The 12,214-nt window shown below is 46.2% G+C and overlaps 1 protein-coding gene across 2 annotated transcripts in view; it reads left to right on the forward strand.

The window, feature by feature from the left end:
- Positions 1–12,214, forward strand: part of MICAL2 (microtubule associated monooxygenase, calponin and LIM domain containing 2) — a 118,346-nt gene that overhangs the window by 88,742 nt on the left and 17,390 nt on the right. For both annotated transcript variants that reach the window (XM_040068125.1, XM_040068127.1), the window contains 4 exons: positions 893–1,065; positions 2,139–2,213; positions 5,975–6,072; positions 7,772–9,080. In XM_040068125.1, the coding sequence (XP_039924059.1) occupies positions 893–1,065; positions 2,139–2,213; positions 5,975–6,072; positions 7,772–9,080 (1,655 nt within the window). The remainder of the gene's footprint in view (positions 1–892; positions 1,066–2,138; positions 2,214–5,974; positions 6,073–7,771; positions 9,081–12,214) is intronic.

Below are 12,214 nucleotides of genomic sequence, written 5' to 3' on the forward strand. Positions count from 1 at the left end.
ACGGTGTCTGTTCCCTACAGTCTGGACTTCAGAGATGAAAGGAATGGCCTGATTATTAGAAAAAGGGCTAATAATCACCTCAAAGAGTTGTTGTGCCCTGAGGCAAGGTCAGGGTGTGCATGCCGTCCGCACGCGTGTCTGTGTGGTGGATTTTTAATTACATTTACACAAGGGGATGCCATGATCTGCCTCTGTGATCGGCTCAGGTGCCTCCCTGCACTGCTCAGTGTTACACGGGCTGGCCCAATGGCTCCTAGGAATGAGGAGAGTTTGTTTCCTGCTTTCCTACAGATACCTTGTGCACATTTGAAGGCTGCTTCAGTAGCTTCACTCAGTCCTCTCTCTCTAGACTTAGGCTTACAATTTCCTCCAGCTTCTGGACTCAGCCTTGCTTGCTGGGCCCATGGCTGTCCTCACGCCTCTCCTCCGGGCTTCTTTCTCCTCTTCTTTTCAAAAATCTGCAGGAAAAATGTGACAAGTGTAGAGTTTGGACCCTCCTGCATTGCTTCCAAGCCAATCACAGCATTGCAAATGCTGTTTCCCTTACTGCATCCTGCTGCACAGCCTTGCAGGCACAAGTGCCTGGTCTAGATAACTGAGCAGTGAGGGGGTTCACCCCAAGTCCCTCTCAGCAGCACTTTGATTCCAGGTGCTGAGCGTGCAGATGGGTGCAGATCCAGAGTCTGATGGGAATGGGGATAGCTCAGCTGGGCAGCACCTACAGCAAATCACGGTCCTGTCGTAACGGTGATGAAGGATGGAAAATGAGGACATCAGCTCTGGCTGCCAAACTCCTCTTCCTCTGGAGCACCCACACTGCTGTCAGGGCTCATGCTGGTGCTTGTTGCACCCCCTGAAATGTCCCACTTCCATCTCGCCCCTTTCTTTGTAGCTCTGAGCTGGAGTCTGATTTCAACGGGGACTCCTCGAACTCGGAGGTGAGCGAAGGGCAGACCTGGCTGCTGGAGCCCCGTGCCTGCTCCAGCCCCATCCAGAGGTGGGCATCGCTCATCAGGAGCCCCGCCGTGCCCGAGGAAAGCTCCAAAACATCCAAAGTCGCTGATGGTAAGCAGTATCCCGACCTGGGGGTGCTCCAGCAGCTTTTCCTGAGGCTGCAGGTAGGACTGGGGGACACTTTTCAAAGTGGAGTTTTTCAAAGTTCCCTGCAATGTGGCCAGGTTTGTCTTTTTGGGGAGGTTCCTTGCCTTTTTAGTGCTGTAACTAAAGCTCCATTTCCATGGTACAGGGTAGCCTGGAGGAGTTAGGCTCGTGGTTGGCTTGCAGGGGTGGGATGGATGTTTTCCCACCTGTAAAATGTTAGGATGGTATTAGGCAATGCAATATCTGCAGCACTGGCTGGACAAGGGTGAGGCTGGGAACCACTAAGGAGCTCTGCTTGCAAAAATCTGGGTTTCTATAAGGGAGCTGCTGAAGGGTTTGGCAACCAGTGAAAGCACAGGGAGGGAAGGCCATAGCTAGAAGGGAGGTGGGGAGAGGTTTGGGAACACTCTGCCTTCAAATGCAAAGAAACTCCTTTCTGGAGCTGGTCAGAACTAAAAGATCTGCTGAAAACAGCCAAAGACTTTTATTTTCTGCAGAAAATAAAAGGCCACCAGCATTCGTTCCTTCCCATCTCCCACCACCCCCACATCCATGTATGCATTTTTAATTCACGCAGAAAAGGGGATTTTATACAGCAATTTAGATCAGCTCTTGAATAACGGAGCCCTTGTTTAAGATAAAAGGACAGCAGTGGACCCCAAAACGTGCCCGGCAGCGTGTGGCTCCGTGTAGCCACTAAAGGATTTTATAATTTTTCTTCCTCAGTTTCGCTCTGCCCCCATTCCCGGCTGCTGAGGTCGTTTTCCTGCCAGCGTCCCGTGTGTCGGTTTGGGATGAGTGAGAGGGTTCCGGAGCTGCTCCCGCATCCCGCGGCGGATGCGCGCTGCCCTCTCCCGGCTGCAGGCTGCTCGCAGAGCTGACCCCTGCCGCCGGGAAACTGGGGCTTTGTTCCTCCACTCTGCCTTTTTTTTTTTTTTTTTTTTTTTTTTAATTATTTTTTTTTTGCCCAGCTCCACTTCTGCCCCTCTGGCTTTTGCTGCATTAGCTGACCCTGTGTCCCTTCTGTTTCTGCTCAGCACTCCAGAGAGCCAACAATTTTCAGTCGACGGCATTAAATAAGTATCAGAGCTGGAGGAGGAAAATCCAAACGAGTGAGTAGAGCCTGAGAAGTAATTGTATCTTCTGTTCATGCTGTTTTACTGTCTTTTAGTCGTCTGTTTTCCCTCGTTTTCTTTTAGAATTTTTGTATTTTTTTGAGTCACTAGTTGAGAAAACAGTGATATAAAGCACACCAAATGTTTCTTTCCATTTTCTTACCCTCAAAAGATCAAACTCCCTTTCTGTGTGACTGTTCTCTGTTTAACTATACCCATCAGCAGGTGGTGTCCACGTTCATTCCCCACATGGGAACACACGCTCCCATCCCAGAGCTGAGTATTTTGTCACTAGCCCTGTCTGCACTGATGGCTTTTGATCAGGTGAGGGGTCAGACACTGGGTCTGACCTGGTGTCACTCATTAGAAATGCTCCTGGAGGTGCCACAGATGCTCTGTCACCTCTTTTCTCTTGGAAAAAAAAAAAACAAAACAGGTGACACTTCTGGGTTGGTGAAAGGGAGAAAGCCAATCCCAAGAGGTGAGCTGGTGAAAATAAGTGTTAGTGGTTCTTGTCCTCTTGCAGTTTCCCTTGGCTTGGGCTGACCTGTCTTTCCCTGTGGGAATCACACAGGAATGCAGTGATTTTGATAGAGATTGTGCTCTATTCACTTCTAAAAGAGAGTGTGGTCGCCCCTCTCAGCTGAGGCTGCATCTCAGAAACCTTTCTTCTGGGCTGGGGTCCCCAGACAAGACACCCATCCTCAGTTTCACCCCTGCTGCCTGGGACTGCATCTCCCTCCTGCCTCGGCACAGCCCTCAGCTCCTGCTGGGACTGGCCTCGCCAGTGTGGGGCTGGGGGAGCTCCCAGACACAAATGCAGTTCTGGCAGAGCTTTGAGGGGCTCTGGGGTACTGACAGACTGGGCTGTGAGCCCTGGATGTACAGCAGCAGGATGGGATCTGTGCACGGGACCGAGTGCTGCAGTTTCTGAGCGCAGAGGCAGCGGAATTTGGGAATGGTGGTGACAGCTGCTCTTTAACCCTGCCCCAAGCTGCCCTCTGCAATGAGGGGCATTTCTGCTGCTGCTCAGGATCCCATGTCAGAGAAATTATGGCTCTGCTTCTGAAACAAGTAGGATCCCTGTGCCCATGATGAGACCAGTGCTCAAGCAGAAGCATTTCAGCTTGCTTGCTGTGAATGCACGAGAAAGCTTCAAGATTATTTGTGAGTACCCACTGTGGGATGAATTTTTATGTCTCAAATGATGAGATAAGATGCATTTCCTCTTCCTGGCACCAGCTTTGCCTTCAAGTCGGGTGCACATGAGCACTGTCACTACCCACCCAAAGTCCCATGGAGGCCTCGGGTGCCTCACATGTGGGATAACTCAGTAAATCTCAGTGGAGCACACACAGGGCTGTGAAGGTCTGTCCCTGGAGAGGCAGCTGTGGCAGACAGGCAGGAGGGACAGGGCTGCACTTCCTGGGATTCCCTGCACCCCTGAGCCAGGAGGCTTTGCTGTGCTCTGAGAGGCTGTGTGGATGTCCCACCCAGGGAAGGGCTCCCCCATGCCTGGGATGAGAAGGTGGGACAGGGTGTCCTCGAAGTCTCATGGCATCCCTGTCAGCTTTTGCTCTGCCTCTTGCGTGCTGTAAAGCATGTGGGAATCAGCACAGACATCAGAGTTTGGCTCCACCAAAGACTTGGGTTTAAAGTCTTGTCTTAATTGATCTCAGTTTTTACAAGACCAGTCAATAATGATTCTTGATCCAGGTTTGAGTGTGGAAAGAAAGATTGTTAGAGAGGAAAGCAGAGAAGACTGGAGGGGGTGTCACTCTTAATTTTGACTGATTTTCAGCTTGTTCTCAGCAAGGGCATTACTTAATCATTTGCCAATTAATTTTTCCATAATTTTGTTAAAATCTTCCGTGGGTCTCAAGGGCTCTAGAGGGAGCTAAAAGCCTTTGAGAGGAAAGCAATGTGCTGCATGAGTTTGCCTGAACCTCAAGTATGCTGTTAAAATGAGGTGTAAAGCACAGTCAGCATACACCAGGATCAGAATGAAGGGGTTTTTTACTCTCTGGAGGAAGACTGTAAGTCATAGTTTCTATATTTAATCCAATTTGATTACAGGAATTCATATGATCATCAGTCACATGAAAAAAAACCTGTCTCCTTCTCAGACATATTTCCCCAAACACATATGTTTCATAAACAGCACGGCATAGGCAGCCAAGGAGAGGAAATCAGTGTCATGGCTATATTGGCTGAAAGGCTCAGAGCAGGATATTACCTTTCAAAACCTTTAATCCCCATCGCACGGCCACAGGGAACGCCGTGCTCTTAATTTATCTTGGGATTTTGGGCCAAGCAGATCATGATAGTGCCCTAGGGAACTTTTTTTTTTTTTTTTTTTTTTAAATCCTGTTTTGAGAGCGAAGCTGAAAATACAGGTTCAGCATCTCGGTGGGAACAAAACTGTTTCCCCTGTGACAGATGGGGAGCTGTGGCTTTGTGTGGAACAATGTTCTGTGTCCTTGTGAGCCTGCCCACGAGAGCTGGGGTGGGAGGCAGTTCACCCTGGGCATGAGGAGACCCCTGGGCTGGGGGTTTTATGCCCTCACCAGTGTTCTGACTGTCGCTGCTGCAGCGCTTGCATCCCCCCTCGGTGTCATGAACTGTTGTATTTGCTCCTGCCAGGAGCTCAAGGCTTTAGTGGATCAGGCTGAACCCTCCCCGGCTCACTTATGCAGGTGGTGGTGGTGGCTTTTTTATCCTAATTGTGGATTCTCATGTTTTCCCGTGGCTCAATTACAGAGTATAAAGGTCAGCCCCCGGTTGCCGTCCCTGCAGGAGCTCCTTAACAGGCTCCAGCACAGTGTGTCCCTCCAGTCTTGATCAAACATAACAAGTTGCATCTGGACTGGGTACAAATAGGTGAGACACTGAGAGGAGAGGAAGCTCGGCCTCCCTCCCTGGCTTTGCTGAAGTCCACATGCAGGAATTGTCCTCTCTGTCCCTGGAGTGTTGCTTTTATCCTTATGCACCTTTTAATCCATCCCCATGTAGAAGAACCAAAGTTTGCACGGATTTCAGAACTAACGGTGGGGTTTGAGAGTTAATAACTGAGCTGTAAATATACTTGTTGTGTTATAGTTGGACATGATAATACCTTGGATCAGGGATACTTTCATTTGTCCAAAGATTATTTATTATGTAAAATTCCCACAGGCACAAATAGTGGAAAGTTCTCCTGTCTCCCTTCAGGTGCAGCTTTCCTCCTTTAGTAATTAATTACCTTGCCTGATCCTAGGAGAGCCCCCGTCATGCTGCCTGTTGTCCTGACTTGGGAGACCTTTTTCTGTCCTTATTGCCTGCAGGTGGATGCATTTCCCATTTTTCCCCCTATTCTGATGGACAGCCCTCTCAGAAGTCATCCATTTTCTTCATTTCTTGGAACTACCCAAAGTTCAAAAGTCACAGGTTGTTTTTACTGCCTCTGCTTCTGAGGCCTGAAGGCCCTCTAAAGTGGACTGGTTTTCCAGAAAGTTTCCTGGAACTCAAAAGCTGCTTCACTACATCCAGCCAAGAAAAGGAAGCAGTTCAGGTCCACCACTGAAAATATCAACATGTGTTTGGCACAGCAGGCAGACACATATGTGAGCAAGGCCATGAACTTCAGTGTTGTAGGTCAGTTCTCCAGGTTTCACTCTATCCAGGAGGCTGTTCAATCTTCTACTCTTCTTCTGTAATTGCAGACTTCACTTCAGACAAAGTCAATGCCAACAGGAAGGTGAAAGTTGTGTATTTTGCAGGCTTTCCTCTGCTGTCGAGCAAGAAACCCGGGCTACACGGGAAGGACAGCTCAGCCAGCTGCCAGAGTGGTGCTGCAGAGGAGCATTCCCAAACACAGGTACGAAGGAGAGCTGTGCAGAGCAGGATGTCTGTGACTGCTGTTGGGGCATGTCTGCTCCTTTACATAGTTTTGGACCTCACAGTAACCACTGAGGCTGGAGTCAGACTTGTGCTGTACGTAGGGTAGAGACTTGGATTTGATGTAATCATTCCCAGATCAAGCAGCTGTGAGACTCAGGCCTCGATCACATGAGGAGTTAGCCACACATCTGTTGCATCAGTCATAAAATCACAGAATAGTTTAGGCTGGGAAAGGGTTTCATATCTCCCACTGCTCAGGAGCGTTTTCCGTGCCCTTCAGGACCTCAGATTTCTGTGTTGTTTTCTGGTTATTTTTTATTTTTAAGTTTTTTTTAAGGATGAGGAAGGGTGGACCTGCCGTGAGTGCAGCACTGCAGGAGAAGTCGTGGCTGACCATCCCGGGCAAAGGGCAGCACGTCCCTGGACTCCCAGAGCCAGGTGGAGCAGGGACCAGCCCACATCCTCCATGCCCTGGACAGCTGTCCTCACCCTTGGGTTAAACATGACTAAAATTGCTTGACCTCAGGGCCTGTGCTAGGGAAAAATCAACTCTTCCACATCCACGGTGCTGGCTGAAATCCGGTGCAGGACAATGGGGCCAGGAAGGGAACGTCCCAGGGGAGCTGAGCTGCACAGCACTGCCTGGCCATAAGGAGAGGTGACTCCATTCAGTTCCTGCTCTACCAGCACTGCTCAGTGGCCTTTTTCGTACTCCAAAAAGCGAGGATTAAGAGGGTGTCTATTTGTTTATTGTGTTTCTTACTTTTTTTTTTTTTAATCCGCAATCCTGGCCAGTAACAATTTTAGTCATCAAACAGAAGCGTGAAATGAAGTGGAATCATTATTGCCTTACTTCTGATGCTTCTGGGAAATGAAAAGTCAGACAGATTAATGGCTTAACCCATGTGAATTTGGGTATCTGGCACAGAAGTGGAAGCAGGAATTCAGTCTTCACATCATCCATTATCACATAGCACTGATGATAAAATACCTCCCTCGTAAGAAGGAAGGAAGAACTCTAGTTTTGTTCTGCTGGCTACATAAAGTGGGTATTTATCCCTGTTACTATCTTCAGTGGAAGATTTTGGTGGCTGAAGTAATGAATTTAAACCTTTAACAAAGGAAGAATAACCATGAGAGGGAACTAATTGAATTGTTTAAAACTATCATCTTACATTTTATAATCTTTTCCGGGCCGCTTCTTCCATTCCTACCTGCGCTCCATGAACATGCAATAATAGAAGAACATTTGGAGAGGATGGATAATGGTCTCTTTTGCTTGCTCAGAACTCTAAGTTGATGCAGCTGGAACACACACAGGAGAACAGAGCAGATCTGCTCTTGTCTGTTTTCCTGGAGATAGGACTGTTTCTTTCTAAAAAAAATATTAAAGGTAATTCATAAAGACATGAGAGATTCTTAGCATGAATAACAATTATTTTTAGACTATTAAAATTTCCAGTAGTATTAGATCGCTACTCCAAGAGAAATATTGGCCCTTTAGAGAGAAAAGCTTTTCTCACATTATCATCTACATGTGTATTTGTGTATAAATGAAATATTATGTTAATTACTATTATATTAAGATTAAAATGGATTAAAATACTTTATGAAATAGAAGCCACACAAAGCAGTGTTTTTATACCCCTAATTTTTTTTTTTAATACACTTCACAGTTGGCTTCTTACAAGAGGACAACAGAAATTCCAAGAGGACCTTTCAAACCCTGCAGCCCAGTATTTCAAAGAAAAGGAAAAGCCAGGGAGGTGTCTGAAGACACGCATTGCTATGTTCCCCACTCTCCTTTTCAGAGCAGCACCACAGGTCCTTCACTGACTCCTCTTGGGAATGGGACACTGGCTGCTGATTTTCATGAGCCTGAAGACCCAGACAGAGACACTGGGACACACTCAGCCTGGGACTGGAAGGAAAAAACGTGGAAATACAACTCTGAACCAGGGCACTTTAACAGGAAGACAAAAACACTGTCATCTCTGGATTTGAAAGAGAAAGATGGCAAAAATACCAGGCACCCAGGAGAAAAGCTTGAGCAAGAACTGAAGGAGGCAAAACAGAGGCTGGGGCTTCGTAATAAACAGCAGCCCTTGAATGGCTCAAACAGGACAGACTCGGGTGGGAGCAGCCCAGGGCATGGAAACAACGGAGCTCTGGAGAAAAAGGATGCAGGATGGAGAAAAGAACGCTCTGGTTGTCCTGGGCCTCTCTTACTTGTAGATGGTGCTCCACCAACTCCATCAGTGGACACAAAGGATGCTCTGAGGATTGCAGATGTGGTTTCCAGGGAGCATGCAGCCGGCCAGCCAAAATCCCCGCTGAGGCTCATAGCCAATGTTATCAAAAGGTCCATTTGGGAGCCTCTAACCTCAGCTCCAGAAGGGATAAAGCAGGACTCGGACAGCAAAGTCAAAGCCTCTTCAGAACAAGCCTTCTTCAGCTTCCCCAGCACTCCTGGGTATTCCCTAAGCCAAAGGAACAGGAACAACAATAATACTCAGTCACAGGATACTAAAGTAAGGGAGTGGGCAGGAAAATACGTGGGAGATGAGAGCGCTTACTCAAATCTATCTCGTCCTTCTGTGGGCTCTGAAGGGATATCTCTGAGGGATTACAGGGAAGAGGTATCCTTCACACCCTACAGGCTTTCCAAGACAACCCATATACCTCAGAAACCAGCTTGCACTAGGATGGAGGAAGTCCCAGGACTCCTAGAAAAGTTTACCTTTGAAGACAGTCCTCTAGGAGCTCCCATGGATGAAATATGTATCCGTAAGAAAAAGTCCACTCTTCTTTCATCTGCAGAGCCCAAGAGCTCCTTCAAGGACAGTCTGGATGACTCTGCACAAAAAGGGTCACTCTTCAACAGAATGAGAAGCAAAGCTTGTGAAAGGGAACAGAACTCTTTGGTGTCATCTCTGCCAATCATTAAGGACCATTCTCCAGAAGGGTTGTTCAGTCCTTTCACAGGTGAGGACCCCAGTGGAATTACTTTGTTATTATTATTACTATTATTATTATTATTATTATTATTATTATTATTATTACTACTGTTATTGTGTAATAGCACTTAACCTTTAAAAGACCTGTGCATGACCATGCAGGCACACATCTGTGGTGTGCTGTGTTTAATTTCTAGTAATTTTCTACACAAGGAGACTTAATAAATACTTTTGTGGCTAAAGTTTAGGAGTTGCTATGCATGTAAAGGAGCAGAGTGGATTTGCAAGCACAACCAGCTCGCTGGACCCAAGTTTGGTTTGCTGCTCACTGCTCTTGGGATGTGTTTGGGCCAGGGAATTGTCCTCAAGAGGTGGAGGCGTGGCAAGGGCAGAATGGGATGCTTGGCAGAGCAGCTTCTGCAGTGTCACTGAGTTGTGGAAGGGGGACTAGAGCAGGCAAGCAGAAGGACAAGCACCAAAAGCTCCAGTTTTTGCAGTGCAGAGTACATTTGTTTTCCTTTCCATGAGGAACCAGAGACTGAAGCAATATGGTTGCAGCAGCAAGAGGCTTTGCTCTGTGTTTGTGATTCCTTAGCTCTGCTGTCGGAGCGACCATGCTGTGGACGTGCTTTTGGGATCTTTGCAGTGTCATTAATATCCCCTTGTTGTTTAATTTGAGAGGAGAGAGCACCTTCCTGACCTCCTCTGACCTGTCTGTGAGTCTATCTGGGCAGTGATTAAAAGGCATCAATTTACTTGTTTGCTTGCAAGAGCAAGGTTAGTATTAAAACTGCAGACAACTCCAAGAAATACTGATGCCAGACCAAGAGCAATCTGAGTAATCTGAGCATAGGCTCAGAAGAATTAAGTGCAGCACAAATTCAGGTGTGAAATACGAGGGATGAGAGCTGCACCCACATTTCTCTGTGATCTATCTTTCCACTGCAGAAAGTCTCAGTTATTTAACTAAATAACCTACTGAATTTTGTCGACACACCTGTTGGTCTCTTGCTTTACTAAATTACAACCCAAACTGTAACCCCAAAATTGCTGCTGTGCCTCAGCAATAAAACCTGTACGTAGAATGTAAAGTCACTGAAATGTTCCCAGTGAGCTGCCAGATCCTTTTGCATCCCTTCTGCTTCAGAACTGCCACACACTTGTGAGGAAGATGCAGTACCTAAGCCACTTGAGCTGGAGCCCATTGAAACATAGAGTAACTCCTGCTCTCGTTCCTGAATTTTCGGATTGGATCCTTGGAGCGTCCTTTATCCAACAACTCAAAAAACGAGGCATTCCCATTGAGCCAGAAGATGTTGAGGACCGCACTGAAGCCACAGAGAGTTGCTAGTTCACACTTCTCGCTGTGTTCTTAAATGGGAAGCCTTTTCAGGGTCTGCACGTCATCACTGCCCATCCACTAAGCCAACCTGACTTGCTCTTAACTAAATGCATTACAATAATTGGTATGTTGTGCTCATACTGAAATGGGAAAAGTTCTTGCAAGGTTTGAATAATGCTGTACTTTATTTATGCTGAGAATATTTTGAAAAAAACACACTGGTGTAACGTGTGGCATTCTTCTGCTGTGCAAGCCAAAAGAGAAATTATTTTATTACAATTAAGAAAAATTAAATTATTACAGTTATTGCATATAGGAAATGCAAAGTTTGTTGGGGAAAAAAAAAAAAAAAAACAAGAAAATGAAGTTCTAGTCTAACTAGTTGCCCAGTAATCTGTTCTCTTCAATGTTTCAGCATTGTAGCTCTCTAAAGCTTTTAAAACATTCATATTTGAGTGAATCTATATATAGTAAAACTAGTAAAGAGCTGAGTCCTGCTCGGCTCTCAAAAATGGCATTTCTGTCTCGTATAGGCACTTGTCAGAGGCCCAGGCTTGGCAAACATTAGTCATGAAGTGACGACAAGCTTTAGCTCACACTTCTTGTTATTATTTTCCTATCTTGAAATTTACCACAAATTTCAGAAAATTTATTTAATGAAAAAAAAAAAAAATACTCCCAGCACCTTGCAGAAGCTGATTTAATGACACTACTCCTAATACTCCTCTTAGCTCTTTGCAGTAGGGCTTTCCTATCCTGTTTGGGCTCAAACTTGCACTCTGCAGGTATGGTTGGTATTGCATTGGACTGGTGTTTTCTCCTTCAGTGGCTTGTGGATCCAGAGAATGAGCTGGGTGATAAAAGTTCATGGGCTTGAGATGAGCCCTGGCCAGCTCATGGCAGAGAAATCCCCTGGGGAGTAACCAAATACTTAGAAAGCACTTCTGGTATTTAATTTGTTCTTTCCTCCCGTCCCTTCCTGCCACGTGCTCAGCCCCCAGCTGAAGCTCAGCATGAAGAAGTAATCTTCACAAAAATGAAGAACCTTAGCAGCAGATTGCTTGTGGTTCAAACCTACACCTGCAGTGGCACCTTCCGTATGGCTCATTCCAGTTTCTGATGTCCAGCCTGATTTTAAGGCTTTCTACCTAACACTTCCCCTCTGTTTCTGGTCCTCAGAGCCACTTGGACATTTGTGGCTGTGCAGAAATCCAGCTGCACAGACAATTTGTGTGAGACCTAGACAAAGCTTACTGAATTAATGGGGGCTCATGCAAACTTTTCAGTGAGAGACTGGTTAAAAAAAAAATCCAAAGTTTACCTGTAGAATACATAACTGTCCACAGATAACCACACTGGACTTCCTAAATACTATTCCAGATTTTTGATTTACTGCACAAATATCTTTAAGGCTTTTGTCCTCTGATGCTTCCTTTTTGTTCCAACCTGCAGTAAAACTCCCCACAAAAAACTGGTGGATAAAATTGTTCAATCAGATGGCTAACAGTTCTCTCCTAAGCCTACTTGTCCTTTTGAAATTCAAAAAATTGCCAGAGTGCCATGTTAATTACTGACACTTAGGGCAGGAAAACCAATTCAGCTGATGAGAAAATTTAATGTGCTGTGAACTCGCTTTGCTGATTTTGTGCACCCTCAGAGTGGGAAGGGATTGCTTGCAAATGTTTCAGGTTCCCATTACTGCACTGTTGTGCCCCAGAAAATCTGTGTGTTTGCAGCGTTCTGCTCAGTGAGGACACTGCTCTTGCACTGATTGTGTATTTTAGAAGGGGAACTGAGGCACTAGAAGATTAATTACTTGT

The sequence above is a fragment of the Hirundo rustica genome, chromosome 6, assembly GCF_015227805.2.
Source record: "Hirundo rustica isolate bHirRus1 chromosome 6, bHirRus1.pri.v3, whole genome shotgun sequence".
Taxonomy (NCBI): domain Eukaryota; kingdom Metazoa; phylum Chordata; class Aves; order Passeriformes; family Hirundinidae; genus Hirundo; species Hirundo rustica.